This window comes from Schistocerca cancellata, chromosome 8 (assembly GCF_023864275.1).
Source record: "Schistocerca cancellata isolate TAMUIC-IGC-003103 chromosome 8, iqSchCanc2.1, whole genome shotgun sequence".
Classification (NCBI taxonomy): Eukaryota; Metazoa; Arthropoda; class Insecta; order Orthoptera; family Acrididae; genus Schistocerca; species Schistocerca cancellata.
Genome location: NC_064633.1, coordinates 416,342,065 through 416,367,611, shown reverse-complemented (window position 1 = coordinate 416,367,611; position 25,547 = coordinate 416,342,065). Strand labels below are relative to the sequence as shown.

General features: G+C 41.1%; 1 protein-coding gene across 1 annotated transcript in view; it reads left to right on the top strand.

Annotated features, from left to right (window-relative positions):
• LOC126095603 (uncharacterized) overlaps positions 1 to 25,547 on the top strand; it is a 167,277-nt gene that overhangs the window by 106,193 nt on the left and 35,537 nt on the right. The window contains exon 6 of the mRNA XM_049910373.1: positions 24,732 to 24,778. Coding sequence (XP_049766330.1) covers positions 24,732 to 24,778 — 47 coding nt within the window. The remainder of the gene's footprint in view (positions 1 to 24,731; positions 24,779 to 25,547) is intronic.

Sequence of the window (25,547 nt, the reverse complement as noted above, 5' to 3'; positions counted from 1 at the left end):
AAAAGACAGTGGAAATACATATTCAAAACAATATAGTGAACCGTAATAGTGGATTCAGTTTAGTGCAACATAGGATACAGCAATTGAAAAAATTCATCAGGAACACTCCATTGTGAAAACGGCAGTGTCCACAGACAGATTGGACAGCAATCAGGACTTGACACTGTTGCCAGGGCTGTGCCGTGATCCCCCACTACTGGTCAAGTTGCTTTCCCTCACCACTGATGAGGCTCCCCCTTCCAGAGGCACATGACTGGCACACCTGCAGAAGTGGACAGTTTTCAAGTGATTATATAGAAGGGTGTAACATAGCATCCCAACAATTCACTTGAAGATTATGGGTACGAAATTCATTAAAATGTAGTCACAAGATGATGCCACCACTTGGCTGACCACCCAAGAGGATTTTGTCATTGGGATACACCCAGAAAGCATGCAATCACAAAACTATCTCTATTTCTATCTCTGAACATAAGACACTAACTTCAAATATTAGGTTGCATTTTAAATTTACATAGTGATCTTGTTTCCATATTTTAACAGCTGACTTTTAGTTGGGTAGTTATCCATTCATGTAACTAGCATGAAACATATGATAGTTTTATTAGTTTTAAACAAAGAGAGGGACAAAAAAGTCTTGCAACTATATCTTTGAACGCCAAGAGAGAATCTAGAAACTAATAACCATATCTTTGAGTACCATTAGATTTACAATCATCATCATACACATACAGTAATAACTACCACTCCCACTTTTCTCATGAAATTAAACTCAGCTGTTAAATTTCACAGTAGAAGTAATTATAAAATAAAGGTAAACCAAAGGTGAAGTTAAAGAAAGAAATAGTGAACTTGCACCTAATCTTCCACCTTTCTTGCAATAACAAAATAATTTCCTCTCCTGCTCATTATCTTCATCTCAGAGTAGCACTTACACGTAACTTCCTCTATTATTTGTTGGATGTATTCCAATCTTTTCCTCCCTTTACAGTTTTTACCCTCTACTGCTCCCTATAGTACCAAGGAAGTTACCCCTAATGTCTTGACACATGTTCTGTCATTCTATCCTTTCCTATCTCCTTGTCATTATTTTCCACATATTTCATTCCTCACTGGTTCAATGGAGAAACACCTCACTTCTTAACACATCAATCTACTTAATTTTCAATATACATCTACAGTACCATATCCCAAATACTCCAGTTCTCTTCTTTTCTTATACCAAAGTAGTCCCAAGTTTAAAAACTAAAGATGTTATAATCTTGCTGGGGGGGGGGGGTTCACAGGTGAACTGCCAGATGTCAATGTTCAATGATCAAAATATTTCAGCAAATGACCATGTTGCCATCATCAAGTACGCTGATGAATGGACAGATGTGTGTCCGGCTCCATGCTTTCATCTCCTCCCTCTCTCCCTCTGATCAGTCTCTCTATCAGCTGTTCATGCCCTGCATCCCTACCCCTACTCCTCCAGCCGACACAGTGTTCCATGATAGGTTTGCGCCCAGTTGTGCATACTGGTGGCACCTCTGTGTTCCCCCACCTATCTCAAAGTCAAGAACTTGAACTCTGAGAGCAGTTTTGTGGAAGAGTAGCTGCAAGGAGAGTAAATGTGGAGATCTCTACACCCATACCCTCTGTACAATTGACAGAACTAGAAAAGGATTCTCTGGAGGATGCGACCATTGCATTTATTCTTTTTTGTGGTGCATTATCCAGGAAGATAGGATGAATTATCCAGAAATACCAAGTGAAGAGGCTCTTCCGCCCACCAGCCAAAACACAGACACTGCTTGGTAGTGGGAAAGATGACGTGGGACTAAGGAAATTTTGGGTCTGTCAGATACCCTGCCAATGTGGTAAGACATACATAGGTCAGATGGTGCATGCTATCAAAGATTGTTGTCGAGGAGACCAATGCCACATCGGTTTGCAGCAACCTAACAAGTTGGAAGTCACAAAACATTGTGTGATGGAATTATATGGAATGTAGCATGACCACACCAAGGTTCTGACACAGACATCCAAATCATGGGACTGCATCATTAAGGAATCTATTGAGATTTGAGAAAGGAAACTGCTCGTAAGTCATGATAGTGGGTACATCCTTAGTAAGGCATGGGACCCCACCATGAGAATGGTCAAGAAGTGAAAAGAGATACCATAAATTGACCTGACTTTGGGGGTAGGTGGAGGAACAGTAGAGGTGCTCCCAGCACATGCATCTGGAACACTGTGTTGGCGGGAGGTGTGGGAGTATGGATGCTGGGTGCAGACAGCCGATAGAATATGAATTATAGTGAATAAGATACTTATAGAGCTAAAGATGTTGAGGAGCAGATGGGCTTACAACTGGATAATGTGTGGGTAATGTGTTGTGCAGGTAAGCTCACTCTTTAACAAGAACCTGAAATTGGTACTTAGTAAGAAGGACCTGTCTGAATCAATAAATGCTACTCTGGAACACCAGGCTCTGCCTTTACAAATAACCTCAGTAATGTGAATATAATATGATCCTCACTACATCAGAAGAAGTAATGACTACCAAAAAACTTTATGATCAATATTAATTGTGGTTATTGTAAAATACCAACACAGTTAATAAAAATATCCAACTGATTTTAGTTAACATCTCCATTTATTTGGGTTTCAGTCATCTATTAATGGAACGTTAAGTTATTGGCTTAGATATGCTGAAGTTAAGACACTGTTTTAAAAAAGACCATTTTTACTTTTGGCACTATCTTTAAAAATTTCAGAAAATTTAATAGATGAGTGACTCCTTAAACATCTTGAAACATATTTTAGCTGTTATTTCTTGATTGCACTCAATTAATCATCTCATAGAGTCCACAATATTGCTGCAGTCTGCTTTTATTACTAGTTTTTTGAATAATGTACTCAACACAGTATTTACTTAATTTGACTGCTTTTCACATTTATTATCACACTTAGCAACACAAAGACCAGTCTCAGATCTCACACAGAATGTTAATCTCCGACTTTCAGTAAATTGTGAATCAGTATGACAGTGGTGAAAATTCTTACAGTGCACCTTCAATACTATTTCTGGCAAATTAATATCAGAAGGTTGGTTTTTGATCACACAGTCATTGAACATGTATTATTTTCTGTCCCCTTGCTGTAAGTGAAGGAATAGTAGCACCAACACACATTAACTTATTTGTCACAATTTTATTCACAAATACAAAAACAAAGGTGAAGTTAAATAAAGGAGACTGTTCAAAGCACAAAGGTGTTGTCTGATTGGTTGATAGTCACAGCAAATGCAATAAACTTTCTGAAAACTTGTAGAAGTAAAGAAATGTCCACGTTGTTTAAATGAAGTTACTCACAGACTGATTTTTGCCAAATAAGTTTATAAAGATAAATGAGTACATATTAATTAATAAATGAGTGATGCAGAGATGTTAGTACAGTGCTTGCTGTGCATAGACTGACAGATCCCCCTCCTGGTAGTGCAGAACATAGGGGAGATGTTGGTCGGGACACGTTGCTCATGACAAAGTCCTGTAGCCGCGCACACTATGTGATCGAAAGTATCCGGACACCTGGCTGAAAATGACTTACAAGTTCGTGACACCCTCCATCGGTAATGCTGGAATTCACTATTTTATTGGCCAGCTCTTAGCCTTGATCACAGCTTCCACTCTCGTAGGCATACGTTCAATCAGGTGCAAGAAGGTTTCTTGGGGAATGGCAGCCCATTCCTCATGGTGTGCTACACTGAGGAGAGGTATCGATCTCGGTCAGTGAGACCTGGTGTGATGTCGGCATTCCAAAACATCCCAAAGGTGTTCTTGTGGAGGCCAGTCCATTACAGGGATGTTATTGTTGTGTAACCAGTCTGCCACAGGCAGTGCATTATGAACAGGTGCTTGATTGTGTTGAAAGGTGCAATCGCCTTCCCCAAGTTGCTCTTCAACAGTGGGAAGGAAAAAGGTGTTTAAAACATCAATGTAGGCCTGCGCTGTGATAGTGCCATGCAAAACAACAAGGGGTGCAAGCCTCCTCCATCAAAAACATGACCACACCACCAATGCCTCTGAATTTTACTGTTGGCACTACATTTGCTGGCAGATGATGTTCACTGGGCAGTCGCCACACACACACCCTGCCATCGGATCACCACATTGTGTACCATGACTCGTCACTCCACACAACATTTTTCCACTGTTCAATTATCCAATATTTACACTCCTTACACCAAGCAAGGTGTTGTTTGTCATTTACCAGCATAACGTTTGGCTTATGAGCAGTCGCTCGACCATGAAATCCAATGTTTTCTCACCTCGTGCCTAACAGTCATAGTACTTACAGTGGATCCTGATGCAGTTTGGAATTCCTGTGTGATGGTCTGGATCGATGTCTGCCTATTACACGTTACGACCCTCTTCAACTGTTGGCAGTTTCTGTTAGTCAACAGACAAGGTTGGCCTGTACGCTTTTGTGCTGTACATGTCCTTTCACATATCCACTTAACTATCGCGCTGGAAACAGTGGATCTAGGGGTGTTTAAGAATGTGGAAATCTCGCATACAGACATATGATGCAAGTGACACCCAATAGCCTGACCACGTTTGAAATCTGTGCATTCCATGGAGCACCCCATTCTGCTTTCTCACGATGTCTAATGACTACTGAGGTTGGGTGACATGGAGTACCTGGCAGTAGGTAGCAGCACAATGCACCTAATATGAAAAACATGTGTTTTTGGGGGGGGGGGGGGGGCAGATACCTTTGGGTGTGTGTGTGTGTGTGTGTAGCCCACAGATGGCAGATGTCTAATGACTACTGAGGTTGGGTGACATGGAGTACCTGGCAGTAGGTAGCAGCACAATGCATCTAATATGAAAAACATGTGTTTTTGGGGGGGCCAGATACTTTTGGTGTGTGTGTGTTTTCATATGATTTTGGGGGGGCCAGATACTTTTAGTGTGTGTGTGTGTGTGTGTGTGTGTGTGTGTGTGTGTGTGTGTGTGTGTGTGTGTGCGTAGCCCACAGATGGCAGGCGATGAGGGACCGACACTTGAGATTTTGGCCAAGATGTGATCCTCATCTGTGTCTGCTGGCAGCTGGAAGATGTCCAGTAGTTCGATGTGTGTTGTGGATGTGTCAGGGTGTGCTGTCAGAGGGATGAGGAAGAAGGCTGTGACATCATGTATCTCAATGGCGAGTTCATCTAAGGCTCAGAACTTTGGTGAACACTGTATGTGGGGTGTATGTGTGTGAAGGGATAGAGAGAGAAATGTCACATGGGGGCACGATGTCATTGCGCACTTGATGTCCTGTGTCCTCTAAGAAAGTATCATTCACACCATGAGAGAGAGAATGTTGTCATTTGTGCCTGGAGCATAGCATGGTTTAGTTAGGGAGGAGTCATCGGCTAATGTTCAGGCTGGTTTCAGCCTGTTCGCTGACATAGTTTAGTGTTTGCTATTTAACAGTGTGTCCATAGTGTTCTATCCTTGGCTTAGGACTTTGCGAGAGCCTGAATGTGGAGGCTGGAGAGATGCATGAAGTGAGTCATCCTGAAGTGTGGTATGTTCAAAGTTATAGAGTTCCTTAAGAATGAAGATTCATGGTGGGATGTGCCGCTTCGGCTGGAGAGTACGAATGCGAGAAATTTGTGAGCTTACTCATTCAGTTAGAGAGGGGAACTTGTCTTGAGTTGGAAGATCAGATTTCTCTATGAACTCAGATGGCAGAATGAGCAGTTCACCACTAGAATGTTGGTGGTGATGTTTCTAGGTTCTCTTTGTGTGCAGTATGGATGCCAAGAAGGATCCATGGTAGCGCCTCCGACTAGGATCCGCCATGACACATGAATGCTGCCTTAAGATTGTGGTGCCAGCATTTGACAAATCCATTGATTTGTGGGTGATAAACAGTGGCATGGAACTTGTTTGATACAAGACAACCCACATAGCTTGGCAGGAAGACAAGACTCAAATTAGTGGCCCAGGTCTTTGGTAATGGAGGAAGGGCAACCAAAACCTGAGATTCAGCAGGTGAAGAAAGTGTGAGCAATCAAGTCAGCCATAATATCAGATAGTGGGACTGCATCCACCCACCTTGTGACTTGATTGATGATGTAGAGTATGTATTGAAAACCTTTGGAAGTACGGAGAGGGCCGACGATGTCAATGTGTACATGTAGATGATCCCTTGGGGATGTTAAATTGACCCAAAGGAGGTTGTTCATATCATCTGACTTTGCTTCTCTGACAAGGGATACGTGCATGTAATTGGCCTTGACTCCAGGCCAGATGAAGTGTTCAGTAACAAGTCATGTCGTGGCTTTGATGCTGGCTGAGGAAGGTCATGAAGTGATGCAAACACTGCTCAGCAGAGCGAAGGATGTATGACTAGGCATTGAGTACCCGTCAAACTATCACACACAGTTGGCATGGAGGAACCTGATAGTACAAGTGACTCAAAAGCCAGTGCTCTTTTGGAATACTTTTGCATGTTTGCAATTTCAGTGTTGTTTTCTTGTAAGACAGCCAGCATGTTCAAGTCAGTGGGAGAAGTACCGGTAATGATGTTCACTCATGGCAGATAATTAGTTCTGTGTATGTAGCAGACATCTGTGGAATTTGACTGTACAGATGGCATCCTTGAGCGGCTGGCGATCAGTAAAGGTGGTATACTCACGCCATTCGATATCCTCAGTGCCTTGTAAACTGCGAGGAGTTCATGGTAGAAAGTGACCTCTTCTGTTGAGAAGATGACAGCTTTTTGGAGAAAAATGAGAGGAGTTCAATGGTATTGCCCATGAGTTGCTGCAGGACTGCAGCTATCAATGTATCACTCATGTCGGCAGTGACTAAATGAGAGCATAAGGTACTGGGTGTGCCAGCATAACAGCGTGGGCTAGAACAATCTTAAGAGTGTAGAAAGAATGGATCATTTCATCTGTCTAGGGTACTCTTCTTGTGCCGAAGGCATTTTTGCTGGCATAACATTGGTGAGCAGGCCCTGGATGCAGGCAGCAAAAGGGCAGATGTTGGTGATAGAAGTTAATAATGTTGGGAAATCTTCCCAGTTCACCATAGTCAATAGACAGTGGGAGATTACGAGTGAACTCGATGTGGTTGGATGTCAGTCAGATGCCTTCACAAGAAACAGTATAGCCTAGGAATGTAACACTGTCGCAAGTTAACTGTCACTTCTCATGACTGATTTTGATGCTATGACCTGGAAATAGGCCAGATGCTGTTCATGTTCCTTGACAGAGGGGAAAAGATCGGGATGTCATCAAGATAGGCAAATGAAAATGGCAGGTTGAACAATCAATAAGTCATTGCCAAATCTGGGCCACATTCTTGATGCCACAAGCCATGAAACGGTGCTTAAAAAGCCTGAAAGGGGTGACGAGTGCTGTCTTAGGTATGTTGTCTTTGAACAGGGGAATTTGATGATAGGCTTTGCAGCATTCAAGTACACTGAACACTTGGGCTCCTAGTTGGGCAAAGCCCTTTATATGCAGAATTGCATAGTTTTCCTTAACAGTGCAAGCTTTGAGGGTTTTAAGGTCCTCACTTAAATGAAATGAACCACCTTTTTTGAGGACAATGTGAATGGGGGAAAACAAGTTCCTGTCTGAGGGGCATATAATGCTCGCATCTAGTAGCACATTGACAGCTGTTTCCACATGACAGCTCAGTTTTTTAGGTGTGAGGCGGCAAGCCTTGCTGCATATGTGTAGTCCCTCTATAGTAATGATTTTGTGACAAGTACCATTAGTAATCACAGCCATGTGTGTCATGCATTCTTGCAGAAGAAGAGCTACAGTCTGGTGTGAGAGGGGAGTGCACTGGGGTGAAACATTGAGAAGCAAAGTCCTGTAGAGGTGGTCATGCTGAAAGGGGTGAAGGCCTGGCTGCAAGCATGTCAACTGTGTGTGGTGGCTGTATGTTGATGAGTTGGTATAACGTCCGATGAGCTGATGAGCCAGTGACAGTTATTTGGATGCTGCATAGAGCAATTGGCAAAATTCAGCATTGTGTGCTTCTAGAGCATTGAACGTGCAACACTTGGGCTTAAGATCAGCCAGTGATACAGTGAGACAAGCTATCAATGTAGAGCATTAAGAGAGAGAGTGAAGGAGAGTGTCGTGTGTGTGTGGGGAGGGGGGGGGGGGGATAACGGAAGCCTCCGATTCCACCCCTCTGCGCTTGACCAATGAAGTCACCAATATGGTGGAAATGACCATTCACAACAACTCCCATACCAATTCTATGACGTCATCACATAAACATGACAACAAACACGAAAATAGATCGAAAAACCCCAAAACAGATAATATAATGAAACTAACGGGGACAAGCGGGGGAAATTGGGGGTTTTTGGGTGGGGACAAACTAAATATAAACACACATCACTACACCAAATGACAAAAAACACTAAAATAACAAGACCCCACAACCTTCCCAAATTCCACTACACAAAAATCCACTGGAATCAAACACTTCCCTTGACCTGTTATCCTTACGACATCTCCACATATAGGCGTCCCTGGTCTGAGATGCCAGAACTTTAGTAAGCCTCATTTCTTCACAACACACTGAACACTTCACAGTTTCATCCAACAATCTGAGTAGTTGAAGAAATTTTATTAGGGACAATGCACTGTCCCCATCATTGCCAATAACCGAAAACTGTCAGTCATATCCATACCTACCAAAGACATAAACAATGCAGTTTACCAAAATTTGCACACTATGAACAGAAAAAAAACTACAATAACGTTGACATAACAAAACCAAACTCGTTAACTCACTGAAAAATATTCCGCTGAAAGAACAGTCACTACCGATACCACACACATGCAATGCTACCACACAAATGAACCCCGTACACCACATAACACGCTACCCATAAACACACCACCAGAGAGAACCTCAGACTGCAACAATACGCCACCTATAAACACGCCACACACACAAACTAACCTAAAACATCACCTGACACACAACACATAAACAAACCACCAGAGAGCACCACTGATCACATCAAAATGACACCTACAAACACACCACTCTCACAAACTGCTGGCCGGAGTGGCTGTGCAGTTCTAGGCGCTACAGTCTTGGAACCGAGGAACCGCTATGGTCGCAGGTTTGAATCCTGCCTCGGGCATGGATGTGTGTGATGTCCTTAGGTTAGTTAGGTTTCATTAGTTCTAAGTTCTAGGCAACTGATGACCTCAGAAGTTAAGTCACATAGTGCTCAGAGCCATTTGAACCATTTGAGCCACAAACTAAATTTCGCACCACAACAGCCTTACGTCACGGGTCAAAGCCAACGGGTGAAATCAGATGATTCCATTGACCCGTGTGTGTGTGTGTGTGTGTGTGTGTGTGTGTGTGTGTGTGTAATAAAGGGATTGCGGAATAGAATGAGCACAGAATGAGAGAGCTGGAGGCATGGTGGTGTAAAGAGGTAGACTGAATGTTTGCTGATAAACCCAAATGTTTAAGAAATCCTTACCAAGCACAGTCCAAATAAAGTCCAGAACAGGAGCAGGTTGCACATGAGGGTCTGCTGTGCAGAATACATTGACATTAGATTTGTTGGCTGCACATAATGTGAGCTTAGTCAGAGATGTGCGAACAGGCTCCAGTGCGATAGGGAAGACATTGGCCTCTGTGTCTGTATCAATCAGGAATCTGAAATTCATTGTGTGATCTAATATGTAAAAGTATTCACCTGGGATGATGTGGACATTTGCCAACTGTTACATAAGAAGGCACAGTGTTTGGTCATCACAGACTGATGTGCCAAAACCAGTCTGTGAGCGGAATTTGGGTACATGCAGGGAATGTGACAGTTCTGGGCTGCATCCCCAAGCATGGTGTGGAACCACCAGAGACAGTATGTGGGGTGGGGAGAGCTCCATACGGCATGCGAAAGCAGTGGCCAGAGGTGATCATGGATCTGGGATCTGGTGCAGGTAGTGTATGGAGGCTGCTGCCAGGTAGCTACATGTCTTTCTGTTGTGTGGTACAAAGCTCTCGCACAACCCCTGCTGTCTGGGTGCTCTGGTAGGCAGGGAGGCAGGGGGGGAGGGGGCATCAAACTTAATCCTCTGAGCAGGCACTGTGGAGGGCAAGAAGATATCTGTGTTGAAAAATGCTATAGGGTTGATCTGCGAGATGAAGCTTGGTCTCCACGGGATCAGAAGTATGTGGTAACAGTTGTAGCAGCTGTTCATGTGGTAGTTTAACTAACCATAGATTTCACAGCATCTGCCAGAGCTTGTAGATGGTGCTAGAGCTGAGACAGAGTCCGAGAATTGATGCTTTCTCCATGAATGATGTGATGAATGACCTCAGCCAGTGGTTGCGACAGGCATTTGATGAAAGTAGTGTTTGTGGCAGAGTACTTATGATGAGTATACAGGCAGTTGACTGACGAGGAAAATAATCCGCTATGGCATGGATATTGAGGAGGCTGTCAAATAAATCAAAATAAGTCTTGGGATTGTCTTTCAGCAGAAGAGGGAGTTTCGAGAATCTGCCAGTCAGAATCTATTGTGTATGCACTTGATCTCAGATGGAAAACCAGTTCTAAGCGAAGAAGGGAAAGCAGAAAGGTAGAAGGAGTATATAGAGGGACTATACAAGGGCGATGTTCTTGAGGACAATATTATGGAAATGGAAGAGGATGTAGATGAAGATGAAATGGGAGATATAATACTGCATGAAGAATTTGATAGAGCACTGAAAGGCCTAAGTCGAAACAAGGCCCCGGGAGTAGACAACATTCCATTAGAACTACTGACAGCCTTGGGAGAACCAGTCCTGACAAAACTCTACCATCTGGTGAGCAAAATGTATGAGACAGGCGAAATACCCTCAGACTTCAAGAAGAATATAATAATTCCAATCCCAAAGAAAGTAGGCGTTGACAGATGTGAAAATTACCAAACTGTCAGTTTAATAAGTCACGACTGCAAACTACTAACGCTAATTCTGTACAGACGAATGGAAAAACTGGTAGAAGCCGACCTCGGGGAAGATCAGTTTGGATTCCGTAGAAATATTCGAACACGTGAGGCAATACTGGCCCTACGACTTATCTTAGAAGCTAGATTAAGAAAAGGCAAACCTACATTTCTAGCATTTGTAGACTTAGAGAAAGCTTTTGACAATGTTGACTGGAATAATCTCTTTCAAATTCTGAAGGTGGCAGGGGTAAAATACAGGGAGCGAAAGGCTATTTACAATTTGTACAGAAACCAGATGGCAGTTATAAGAGTCGAGGGACATGAAAGGGAAGCAGTGGTTGGGAAAGGAGTGAGACAGGGTTGTAGCCTCTCCCCGATGTTATTCAATCTGTATATTGAGCAAGCAGTAAAGGAAACAAAAGAAAAATTCGGAGTAGGTGTTAAAATCCATGGAGAAGAAATAAAAACTTTAAGGTTCACCGATGACATTGTAATTCTGTCAGAGACAGCAAAGGACTTGGAAGAGCAGTTGAACGGAATGGACAGTGTCTTGAAGGGAGGATATAAGATTAACATCAACGAAAGCAAAACGAGAATAATGGAATGTAGTCGAATTAAGTCAGGTGATGCTGAGGGAATTAGATTAGGAAATGAAACAGTTAAAGTAGTAAAGGAGTTTTGCTATTTGGGGAGCAAAATAACTGATGATGGTCGAAGTAGAGAGGATATAAAATGTAGACTGGCAATGGCAAGGAAAGCGTTTCTGAAGAAGAGAAATTTGTTAACATCGAGTATAGATTTAAATGTCAGGAAGTCGTTTCTGAAAGTATTTGTATGGAGTCTAGCCATGTATGGAAGTGAAACATGGACGGTAAATAGTTTGGACAAGAAGAGAATAGAAGCCTTTGAAATGTGGTGCTACAGAAGAATGCTGAAGATTAGATGGGTAGATCACGTAACTAATGAGGAAATATTGAATAGGATTGTTTGTGGCACAACTTGACAAGAAGAAGAGATAGGTTGGTAGGACATGTTCTGAGGCATCAAGGGATCACCAATTTAGCATTGGAGGGCAGTGTGGAGGGTAAAAATCGTAGGGGGAGACCAAGAGATGAATACACTAAGCAGATTCAGAAGGAGGTAGGCTGCAGTAGGTATTGGGAGATGAAGAAACTTGCACAGGATAGAGTAGCATGGAGAGCTGCATCAAACCAGTCTCAGGACTGAAGACCATAACAACAACAATGCACTTGATGATCCAAGGGACCTCAGTAGTTACAATGACCTATAGTCAGCAAAATTGTGATTGAGTGTCTCGTGCACAGGTTGATCTTGCAGAGCTGCATTGCCCAAGGGCATTGCGGAAGGGGGGAGGGGGGGTGGTTGAGATGGTGTTCACTTGTAATACATGGCGTGGCAATGTGAAGGCCCAGTTATCCAATGTCACAGAGAAGACTGTGGTCACTGGGTGCAGTAGGAGTGTGTGTTCGTGAGCACCGTGTGCTGCATCACCCGAGGCTTCTGTGGTGGGGAGGGGGGGCAGGGTGCAAGTAGACATGACATGGAAATATTGTTGATGGTGTTTGTGCTGCAGCCATAACTGTGAAAACATTAACAGAAGTTTTATAGAAAACAAATCCGGTGATCATACAGTATGCCAGGTGCATTGTGTGAGTAGTAGTTCACTGTTTCATAATCACTGAACACTGGTGGCAATGTAAGTTGCATATTCACACATTATGCAGCCATATCAGGTCCAAAACAGGTGTGTTCATGAGACCCTGCAGCTTCTGGAAAGGTAAGGTAAGCATGAGCTTGAGTAGACACTGGACTTGATGTATATGGTTCCCGCCATTGTGAACCCAGGTAGGTTAGGAAGCTCACATGTGTCACATGTGGAAGTAAATATTCCTGGTCCATTTTAACTATTGTGTGTGTCAGCAGGAATGTTTGAGATTCACAATCTGGAGCCAAGACATGAGGAGAAAACACAGGATTTGGTACATTGTACAGTGAACGTTTCATTGTTAATAGTGTACATGCACCACACAATAAACAGACATCAGAATAAAGTGCAGAGAAATGAAAATGAGTTTGGGGTCACAGATTTGGTATTTTTTCACCCCTCGCCGAAGATGTGTGAATAGTAGTATCAATACACAGTAACTTATTGAACATAGTTTTATTCACAAATATCGAATACACAAGAGCGCAGGATGCAAACCAGCAAGTGTATGAAAAAAATTGAAGTTATACCAAAGAGTCTGTTCAGTCAAAGCACAAACACATTATTTAATACAAAGTTTGCTCATAGACTGATTTTTGCCAAGGAAGTTCACAAAGATAAATGACCACATGTTGATTAATAATTGAGTGATGCGGAGACGTTAGTGCAGTGAAAGCTGTACACGGACTGGATTTGGGGGGGCGCACTTTATATAGACTAGCTTATGGCTGTTTTGTAATCTTGATAATTACATTATACTTTATAAAACAGCAGGTTGAAAATTTAATAATATGGATTACCTATAGATTCTAATAATTATGTGCTCTAATTAAAATACAGCTGGTTAGAAAAGTTTATACACTGTTTGATTAGCACGCTGTATGCCTCCATGGCGAATTACCTATTTATGTGTTAAGTTGTTATCTTTGAAATTTTGCTAATTTATGCAGTCTTAATTATAGGGTAATTTGAATAGTGAATAGTGTTATGTGGTTCAGAAAAATTATGGCAACAAATTTATATTGTCAAATCCTGGAATCAAACAAACATAATGGCTCAAATTGCAAAAGTAACTTTTGTAGAACGCACATGTAAAAAAAAGTATTACCACTTGCTAGCTTTTGGAGCCTGTGGCTCCTTCTTCTGGCAGAAAGGTTGAAGGAGAATAATAAGAGGTGAAGCAAAAGGACTGGTGAGGGTTGGGAAAAGGGGTGAAGTTCAGAAGAGTCACCCAGAACCCCGTGTCAGGGGAGACTTACTGGTCGGGATGAGAAGGAAAGAGTCTTCCTTCACATCCCGTCCATAGTCCAGGATGTATTGCTTCTGGACAATGCTTTCCTTGTATGGGCATTGGCATCACTGTTGAGCGGTTTTGGAATTCCAGCCACCCTGTAATTCCCTGCTTATGGAGCCCATTTTATATTGTTTTGGTGGGCAGGGTTTGTGAGTACTACATTCAGTTCTGCAGTGGCTTTTGCATCTGTTGCTCTTTTATTTTTCATCACATTCCTCTCCAGTGACAGTCACTTATTACATATTTTCATTAACATGGAGACTTTGTGAATGACACTTTTGTGCTTTCCATATTTGTGGTATAAATCTTTGATATGATATGGTGTCTCTTGAAATGCTATACACTTTGGCTGCCTTGGTTATGGAAGCACCCAACATATTAGTGCAAATGATTTGCCCACATATGAATCTACTTAGCGCCATCATAATGCAGTCACAGCTACGCAGGCCACTGTTCTGAACATGGCTGATGTATACGATGTATTTAGGACAATGCGCAGGTGCTGTTCATGGTCAAATACAACACTGCAGCTTGCTGGTTTGGCTATCATCTGCATTTATGCCGAGGCATGCATTTCTCGTGGTGTTTCCTCATTTTGTCCAACCCATGTATATTGTACAGTGGATGTGAGATTTTCAAGTAACTTCAACAGATTTCTGCATGTGATTCTGCTCATGATTCTTATGACTCCATTCTGTGCAAGTAGCACTTTTTTAGCCAGTGGATGATTTCCCTGAAAGATGATTCCATGTGCCAAAATGGCATGAAAATAACCATAATAATTTGATTTAATAGTTTCCACATTTCTAGAAGAGCAGACAGTGCATAATCATAAGTTGCTGAACAGCCTTTTTTACAGATTCAGGATGTGGTTTGACTAGTCCACTATCAGTATATAAGCCCAGGTATTTTCTAATATCCACCATAGCTGTCTGCAGTTCACCTAGATTTTTTTCTTATTTCTTCATCTCTAGAGATTGTGTGAAACTGAGTAAAGCTTCTTTTACTATAATTAACACAGAGACCATTTATTCTGTTGAAGACTATTTACATATATGAAGTGTTTTTATAAATATTTAAATGTATGGAGTGTATTATTTATAATTATAAATATGCATGTGCAGAAATAACTTTCACCTTTAGACATATAAACTGACTTGTTGATAGTCTTCTGTATAAGCTGCTTTTGTAGCTGACAGATTGAATGTAAATACAATAGTTTTATAGACTAGTCCACAATATCCCTAAAGGCTTAGTGACTGACGTCTTGAAATGTAATAAGATAGAATACTTTTACTTGCTACAGCTACACTCCATAATTATTTTATTTACTTTCTGTTATTGTTATTATTACTATTATTAGCAACATCATCATCAAAAACATATACATTTACACAGTTAACAAATGTTAAAAACAAACATTTGACCAAAACTTGGCCAATTCTAGTGTGTTCTCCAAGGCCTGATAAAAGTCCTCATCTGTGCAAGAGTTTGGACACAGTTAACTCTGAAGCATATGTTTAACTGTCTGATCTTCTCCACAGTCAAACTTGACATTATCAACATTGTCGTAGCCTTATCTTGCCATATTAACCTTGGATCTGTCCACTCCTGATCCCGATCAATCCAGGAACTTTCATGTCAGCCACCGCTTGCCATTGACAGGTGGTAAAATTTCAGATACTTTTTTCTAACCAGGGGGAAGAACATCCTTAGCTTTCCACAATTACAGCCTGGCTATTTGAGCACTGGTTTTGAGTTCGTCTGATGTTCGGAGAAAGCTCTTTCTAGATTTTGTTCTTTGCATACGCATTTCATCTCTGCATAAGGGATGAGTTACCTCCTGCTTTTGTTGTTTACAGCAGTTTCTGTTCAAACATGAAGCAGACCTGATCTTCCAGCTGACAAAGCCATATGATAACTGATTTTAAACAGCCAGTTATAAGGCTGCTTGTGTCACTGAGGGCTATATCCATGTGTTTGGTGTGAGTTGAGTTATATCAAACAGGACAAGTGTACCCTGCAGCTACACAGTGCCGTTGCAGAAGTTAAAATTGTTTCAGCATGACTACCCCACTGTGAACAAGCCAATTTTACAAGGATATTGTTCCTGGTGGAAAATTTCACTTGATGTTCATGCAATGGTTCTGGTATGTAGGAGATATATCAAGTGTCATTCCTATGTATTTTGGAGGATAAAATTGTTCCAGTTTGACCCTTGACTAAACCACATTTAATTTCTGAGAGGCACCCCATTGCTCTAATTGGTTTAAGCCAATTTGGATTATAGTATTGGAACAGTCCTTCAAGAGCATGAGTGAGGGTGTTTTCCACAGATTCAAAGTGTTTGCTATGTATGGCAGAGCCACACCATCATCATACAAGAATTTCCTGTATTGAGGGCCATAGGTTGATTATTGAAATTTTAATAAAATGACTGTCAGATGCAGCGTTATGAAAATGAGGTAGTTATGTTATTCAAGTTAAAAACTGTAATAATGAGCTATGTGAAGTTCTAACTTGTTGCTAAGGTATGGTGTAATATCAGACCACCTGGTACATCAAGTGCAGCTGTGGCCTGACGATAACTTGTGGAAAGACCTAAAAAACAGTCTCCTTTGATTATTGTGTCTGAATGAGGAAAAAGAGCACAAATAAACCTGAAACTATTGTGACATAAGTCTATCATAAGACAGTTGCAATCTCAAACATTGTGTATCTGCAGTCATGGTCAAATACAAGTTGCTGAAACTTTTACCAGCCATTGGGCTGGGTAAAAATTTCCAAACAACTTAACACCACCAGAATAAGTTAATGTTATGCAGTCTGAGTCAAGAGAAATTTGAAGGAAGGGATATGATCAAATGAGTTATTCTTCACTTCATTCAAATTTTATGTTGGGGTCATGCATTGCAGACACTCAAAGAAGCTTTTGCACTGAATTTTATTCACAACCATCAAACAGTGAGATAGCTCTATGATGGTGAGCTGTTGTTTGATAGTGTTCCATTGGTTCTTCTGTTAGTCTCATGGAGTGGTTATAAATGACGATTATGCAAACATCTTGCATTTTCTTGAGCATTTAGTCACAAATATAATTTCTCAATAATGCTCTCTTTGGCATGCTCTGCCTTTAGAAATCTGTCATTGCCTTGACACGTAGATCGATCCAGTTTCAGTATTCTTCTTTATCACTACATTTCTTATATTCCCTACTTTTCTGCACTGTTGAATGTCCATGTTACAATTCCATAAAATGTTTTGATCCAGACAAATAACTTCAGAAAATACTTCATAACATTTAAATTAATATTCATTGTTAACAAATTTAACTTTTTCAGAAACAGTTTTCTCGCTAAATGTGCATTTTATATCATCTGTGCAATAGTTATTATCAGTTATTTTGCTGTCCAAACAGCTAAACTCAACTCCTTTTGGTGTCTTGTTTCCTAAAAGGCTAGCATAAACTGCTTTAATTCATACATTGCATTACTACTGTTTTACTTCTCTTGGTGTTCATTTAATAACCTGTATATTCCATTCAACGGACAACATAAAAATGGACATCAAGGAAAGAATAGCAGTGGGAATGAAATGCATGCGTTTCCTCAGAGAGACGCTTGGCTCTAAATTGATTTCAGTGAACACTAAGATGAAAATCTACAACACAGTGGTATGCTCAAATGGTTCAGAAACATGGAGCATGACTAAGCAAGAAAAGGAAAAACTATTAATATTGAAAAGAAGAGTAATGAGGAAGATATGGGGACCGGTTTTAGATAACGGGGAGGAGGAAAAACGAGACAACCAACTATCCTACAGAAGATAAAGAGCAAAAGAATACAATGGGTGGGCTGTGCAGCTCGTATGCCAGATGGAAGACAGGCGAAGATGGCACTAGAGGGGAAACAAAAAACCAAACGCCCTATTGGATGACCAACCCAGCTCTGGATGGGTGACCCGGTGAAGGACCTAGCAGTCCTGGGGATTGAAGACACCTGGAGGAACAGGGCACAAAACAGGAAGGAACAGAGGCAGTTTGAGGAAGCAGCACGTGGTCTGCAGGGCCTGTGATCTCTGGATATCTATCTATCATTCCATTCAATTCTACTTCAACTGCCTGTCTAAGGAATTGCAGTGTTGCTGGCAAGCTTCAAAGTTTCATTGATTCTCCCCGAACTTCAATCCCTTTCCACTTTTGCTCTGCTTGTTCAGCGCATAGATTAAACAACGCTGGTGAAGATACACAGTTGAGCGGAAGGCAGGTGTACCGGTAACCAACACACACTGATTGGTACTTGAATGCCAATAGTTTCCACCATGCTGTGCACAATAAAGTGGTCCTGAACACATTGGTTCATAGAGCCAAAATTATCTCGGACGCCGCCGTCTACAGTCCGAATTGCAGAATTTAAAACCTGTTTTCAGGAAAAATTGATACAGCAAAAGAGACATCGCAAACGCTTTCAAGGGCCACCAATGAAATACACCTGGTGAATCAGTAGAAGAGGCCAAATGAACTACATTCCTGCCATACTATGGAGCAACTAGCAGCAAGTTAGGACGTCTGCTGCAGAAACATGAGCTAAGACCGGCGTTCCAGCTCGCCCCCAAGATACAAGATATGTTGCACCATGTTAAAGATGACATTGCTCTTCGAGTGTCTGGCGTGTATGGTGTACCCTGTGAATGTGGCAGCATGTATATCGGACAAACAATTCACACAGTTGCGGAGCGTTGTACTGAGCACAAGCGACATATAAAACAAAGGGAGCTTGACAAGTCTGCCGTAGCGGAGCATTGCCTAGAAAACGGACATAAAATACGGTTCGAAAATAAAAGAGTGTTGGCTCATGCACCTATATATTGGGACTCTATTATAAAGGAAGTGGCCAAGATTCGTTTAAACAACAAAAATTTCAACAGAGACCAGGGGTATACACTCAGCAGGGCATGGGGGCAGGCGTTGGACATCGAAAGAATGCAAAGATAGATGCGCGACGCTGGAGCGGCAGTTTCGAACATGGCGTCTGCCCCTGGCGCCACCTGACGTCACCAGTGCTGCCACGGGCAGTAGCTCTACTAGCTGCCTGGGTCAACTTATGCGCACGCCACATTGGACCTATCTGATTGGCTGCTGATGATGTCATCATGCCTATATAAGCGAGAAACCGTAGCAACCGCAGCAGTCAGTGAACACCTGACAACGATGGCAGAGATGGTCATTGAAAGCTCGAGGATTTTAATTGAATTGACACTGCTTGAAAACTGAGAACATTTTTTCAATGTTGTGCCCATTCTTATTACCTTCTTGACTACAGTTTCCCTTTCAAATCCTTCGACTCTTATAAATGCAGTCTTGTTTATGAACGAGTTGTAGACAATTTTTTGTTCTCTTCATTTTATCAATGCTACTTTCAAAATTTCAAAGAGCGTCTTCCAAACAACAAGGATTTCTCTAAATTTACAAATGCAACAAGTTCAGGTTTGCTTATCTCCTTCATAGGATCAGTATTGCCTTATGTGTCCCAACATTTATGCTTAACCAAATCTGATCTCCAACATGATCAGCTTCTACCAGTTTTTGCATTCTTCTATAAATAATTTTGTCTATTTGATCCTCTGCTGCCCTTACATACGTTTCCTCTGCTTCAGTCATTTGTTGCCCAATGTTACCTCTGAAACTCTTAATAACCTCTTCTATCAATTTATCTAGGCCTATCTCCTTAAATTCTTACCTTTCTGTGATTTCTTCAGTTTTAATCCACAGTTCATAACCATAAATTTTTGTCAGAGTCCACATCGACCCCAGGATATTTCTTACCATTTAAAATCTGTTGTGGTATCTCTGTCTTACCATTATGGAATGTATTTGAAATCTTCTGTTGTCTCCATGTATCTTCCATGTATACAACCTTATTTCGTGATTCCTAAACCAAGTGCTGCAGTTATTAAGTTGCATTCTGTGCAAAATTCTTCTATGCAGCTCCCCCTTTCATTCATTTCACCCACTCTTTGTTCTGTCTCTTCCTTTTCCTAGTATTGAATTCCATTCCCCTGACATAATTAAATTTTCATCTCCCTTAACTAGCTGAAAAATTTCGGTTATGTCCTCATACAGTCTTTCATCTCTTCATTATCTGTAGAGCTAATAGAATAGGCATGTGAACTACTACTAGTGTGGCAGGCTTTGCTTTGTATCTATCTGGGCTATGGACTGGGGGAAAGAAGTGAGAGAAGGGCACCTGGTAGAATTTTTGTCAGAGCAGAATTGAATCATTGCAAACACCTCTTTGTCTTAGTAGAAGAGACTTGGAGACACCAAAAAGTTTCAGATACACTGTATAAGGGTAACACATTGATTTAGCAATCAGAATTTAATATGCAGAATATTCCCTGGAGCAAATGTGGACTCTAACCATAATTTATTGTGTATCAACTGAAAAATAAAGGTGAAGGTATTGCATAAAGGTATAAAATCAAAGGCGTGGGACATGGATAAGTTGGAAGAACCAGAGGTTGTTGAGGAGGCAATAGTTGACTGAAGCAGTTGAAAGGAATGCAATAGAAGATGAAAAGGTAGCTGCGAGAGATAAAATAATGAAGGTATCAGAGAAGAAACAGGAGAAAGAGAATGCACAGAAGAAATTGTTGGCCAACATGTGAGATATTGAATTTAATTGATGAATGATGAAAAGAGAAAGCATGAAGCATCAAGTAAGGTAGGCAAAAGGTAATACAGACCTCTAAAAATAAAAGCACCAAAAGTGCAAAATGGTAAAGCAGGAATGGGTAGAGGAGAAATAAAAACTGTTTAAACTTGGAGGACCGGGGACCTAGATGTTGTGTATAGCAATATAAAAGAAACCTTTGAAGAAACTGCTGTATAAATGCCAAGAAGACAGAGGGCAAGCCATCTTTAAGCAGAGAGGGAAATGGTGAAGCTGGAAGGAATATATATAGAAGGTCAGTACAAAAGATAGAAACTTGAAGACAGTATTATAGAAAGGGAAGACAAACGGGAAGATGATGTGATAGATGTGATACTCCAATAAGAATGTGACCGAGTACCAGAAGACCTTCCAGGCACCTGACATTGAAAAATTCTGTCAGAATTATTGTGACCTTTGGGAGAAAATACAGTAAAAAACTACGTTGCTGGCTACTAAAATTACAAATCCAGTAAGGATAGAAATAACAAAATTTTACTTATTGTATGTATAGACTATAAGGGTAGTTTGATAAGTCTGGTAAATTTCCATGAAAGAATGGTAAATTTTTTATGCTTTCATGATTGGTAAGCGTGGTTATCCCAATGGTCATGTAAAGAATTTCAACAGTGTACAGTGTAAAATTTATTGTTGACAGCCATCTGACTTGGTCAGTGTGTGGACTGCAACTGAAAGTGGAGAAAACCAAGTTTCATGCTGTAATTACACATTTTCATTTGAAGGGTTGGACTGCCACACAGATCAAAACAGAATGGATGACTTTCCAGACTTTGCACCATTATTGAAAACTATTTACTTTTGGATTAATGAATTTAAACATGATGAGACAAACATTGAAGACGAAGCTCGCTCGGACCATTTAATTGAGATCACCACAAAGGAAGTTATTGACAAAATCTGTGATATGGTAATGCAAGACTGCCAAATAAAATTTTTTGTGAGACTGCTCAAGTGAGTGAATCTTGGCTGAGAGAACTGGCCATGAAGAACCTATGTGCCAGGTGTGTGTCACGATTGCTCACTGTCGACCAAAAGCACATCCCTGCACATTTAAACACAATGTCAGGTGATATTTAATTGCAATCTGGAAGACTTTTTGTGCCAATTTGTGACTGTTGATGAAAGCTGGATCTATCATTATACACCAAAGTCAAATGGGGGTTGAAACAAAGGACATAGGCTGGTGGAAGTGCACCAAAAAAGACAAAGATCATTATATCAACTGGGAAGGTAATAGCTACAGTTTTCCGCAATTCTAGTTAATAATCCTCATATATTTTTTGGAAAAAGGCAGAACCATAACTGGATCCTATTATGCTTCATTGTTAAATCTTCTGAAACTTGCATTGGCTGAAGAAGGACCAAGGTTTGCATGCAGAAAAGTGCTCTTTTGCTGGAATAATGTGCCATCCCACATAGGAGTGATAACAGTGGCAAAAGTGCATGAATTTGGGCTCTGAATTGGTTCCTCATCCACCCTATTCACCAGACTTATCCCCAAGTGACTTATTCTTGTTCCCTAATTTGAAAATTTGACTTTTTGGGAAGAAACTTGCATCAAATGAGGAAGTGATAGTTGCAGTCAATGAGTATTCCACAGAGTTTGACAGAGCCCATTTTTCCAATAGGATGAAAAACTGGAGGCTTGCAGAACCAAGCTTGTATTCCTCAAAGTAGACTATGTTGAGAAGTAAGGTGAGTTGTTTATGTAAAAAACATTTTTTTCTTCCTCTTTTACTGGACTTATTAAACCACGATCATATAGTAGGAAGCATACTTGACTAAATTTTGTAGCTCATTTGGGGGTTCATAGAGTCTAAAATTTAGCACACAGAGCTGTCATGCCGGCCGGTGTGGCCGAGCAGTTCTAGGCACTACAGCCTCGAACCGCGCGACCGCTACGGTCGCGGGTTCGAATCCTTCCTCGGGCATGGATGTGTGTGATGTCCTTGGGTTAGTTAGGTTTAAGTAGTTCTAAGTTCTAGGGGACTGATGACCTCAGATGTTAAGTCCCATAGTGCTCAGAGCCATTTGAACCAGAGCTGTCATCTCTGACAGCAACAATAACCCTAACTGGCTTGAATCAAGTTGGTCATTTCACTCTGCTTCAGCTCTATGCCATTGTTCATCAATCATAGCAGCTGGCAGGTTGTGGTAGGCCAACCTCTCAGCAACCCATGACCTGATGTTTTCAACAGGTGAAATGCGGAGAATGTGTTGGTCAGGGCAACTGTCGAACCCCTTTTTATCAAGGTATGTCAGGACAGCACAGGAAATGTGCAGGCTTTTGTTATATTGTAGAAAGATTAAGATGGAGAGCTAGAAGATAGGGCACAGTCACTGGCCTTAGCATGTCAGCATTGTAATGGCTGCTATTCAAATTGCTGGCTCTGCAAACCAGAGATGATCAAGTTGTGTAGCCAGTGACAAATGATTCCATCATACCAGGCACTGGGCCAGTATGACTATGAAGAATACAATCTGGCAACATTCATTCTCTACAGAGCCTCTGCACATGGATACATTCATTGCATTACATTATGCAGAACTGGTACTTTCTGAAAAGACAATATGATTCCACTCTTGTGTCGAGTGTTGTCATCAGGCCTACCACTGTCAGATCAGCTCTCTGTGCCATCGTGTCAAGGAAAGCCACAACGGGGTCACTGTATTGACAGAATTGATTCAGATGTCATTTCACTGTCCATGTGGATACTTCTCTTTCACGAACAAGACTATTTCCATACTCAGGCTGCATGATCCTGCATGGCAAACTATACAGTATGTCTATCTTTTTGGGAGCTATTCACTTGACACTAGGGAAATTGAGTATGGCCCTCCTAAATCTATGGCTCCCATATTCACATGACAAGCATGCTGGCTGGAGGTTATTGTGGGGGTTTGTCTTCCTATCGTATCCCAGAACTATTTATTGGTGACTTGTCATATGACTGACAAGGCCAGTCAAGGATCCTTACATTACTCAGGCATTTGTGTTGTGAATTGCAATGTGAGATCTTGCATTATCCTGCTGGAATATGCCCTTTTGTACTCTGGTCATGAATGGTATGACAGTAGGGTTTACCATCCAGCTGCTCTTCAACAATTACCAAATCGGACCTGTTCTCATATCCAATACCTACACCATGATTCGACGTACAGGAGAGTTATGGATCTTGGGAATTGCTGCTTCTTATGGCCTTTCAGTGGATTATATATGGACACATTGACATTGTTCTTACCACCATGAACAGAAGGGAGACTCTTAACTGAGCACCATAAAATGCCTTTCAATGCCCCAGTTGACTCTGTCTCTACATCATTCAACTCTTTTGTCTGTGGTATGGTGGCAGTGATAAATGACGCATGGTAACTCAAAATCTCAATTCATCTATGAGAAATCTGTTCATAAAAATGTATGGTGACACCCTGTAACATCTGGCCAGAATTCAGCAGTTATCATCCATCTGTTCATCAGAGCCAGTCAAACAGTCCTGCAGTCCTCTTGCGGTCTAGCCCTTATGGAAGAACCTGCCCCTACCCTTCATGCATCACTGTTGTTCTGAGTGCATCTTGTCACCACTTGTTCTGCAATCATAGCTCTACAACCAACTGCCTGTGTGATATGTCAGTATAATGCACACCCACGTACATCATACCAATGATATGATATGTCCAAAAGATGGTGATAAGCATTATGTGCACATCCTCTGGACACATTGAGTTCCCCCTCAAGGATGGAAATACTTAAGTATCAATTTGACAGTGCATGGAATAACACTCTCCATTTCTGGCATTGTATAATATTAATGTACCATTCTCATATGAAGGAAGCCACATAGTAGTAGTAGTAGTAGTAGTAGTAATATATAAGCTTCCTTTACATTGTTTGCATTTATGCCTCTTCCCTTCAGCCAGTATTGTTATTTGACATTTGTACAAAAATTTACTCCATTACTTCTTCTTATGGTTGTTCTGTTTTTAATATTCTGGTTTTACTTTCAGGAAGTGAAATTCTTACTTCTGATTCTTCATCATCTCCAGAAACCAAGGTGAGTTTCAGTTCCACATATGACATTTGGATTTATGAGAATTATTGTTGTGTTGTTCCTGAATTATATTTCATGTTTGTGTAAAAAAGAAATGATGAAACCCATATCTCAGGTGTGTGTATTAGAAAGAGTGTCCAATTTAAAAATTTATATTTTTTTATAAAACAGTCACGTTGACTATCTTCATGGTTGATATCTTACATATCTATGTCAATATATTCCTTATAACTTTGTAATTTGAGAGTGGTTAGTGTTGTGACTCGCCAATCTTTCAAAGTGCCGCCACGCAGTTACGCGTTTCCTCTACATGCGGCGCTGTCTGCCAGCCATGCAGCAGCAGCACCACCTAAGCAGCCAACCAGCCAGCGGTCATTAGACTTGGACTCAGTTATGATTTGACTGTTAAAGTTTACACACATCTTACTCTGTTTACTTGATCTGTGACTTTCGTGTATTGCGTCTTCCTTGAAATATATTTGTTCAACTTGAAGTTATAACAATTGGCGACGAGGTAGTGATTTTTCTTTTCCATCATTGACCCACATGTTTCCATGGCTACTTTAGAGCAACTATTGCAAGGTCTCATAGAACAGCAAATGCTTCTCACAAATGCGATTCGTGATTTCGTCGTGACATCAAATGCGGGACGTCTCTCGTCGTTGTCTCTACCTCCTTTTCCGCCTTACAACGAGACGGCGGAAGACTGGTCTGATTATGAAAAACGTCTTCGACAGCACTTCTTGGCATTTCATGTCGCGGATGAACAAAC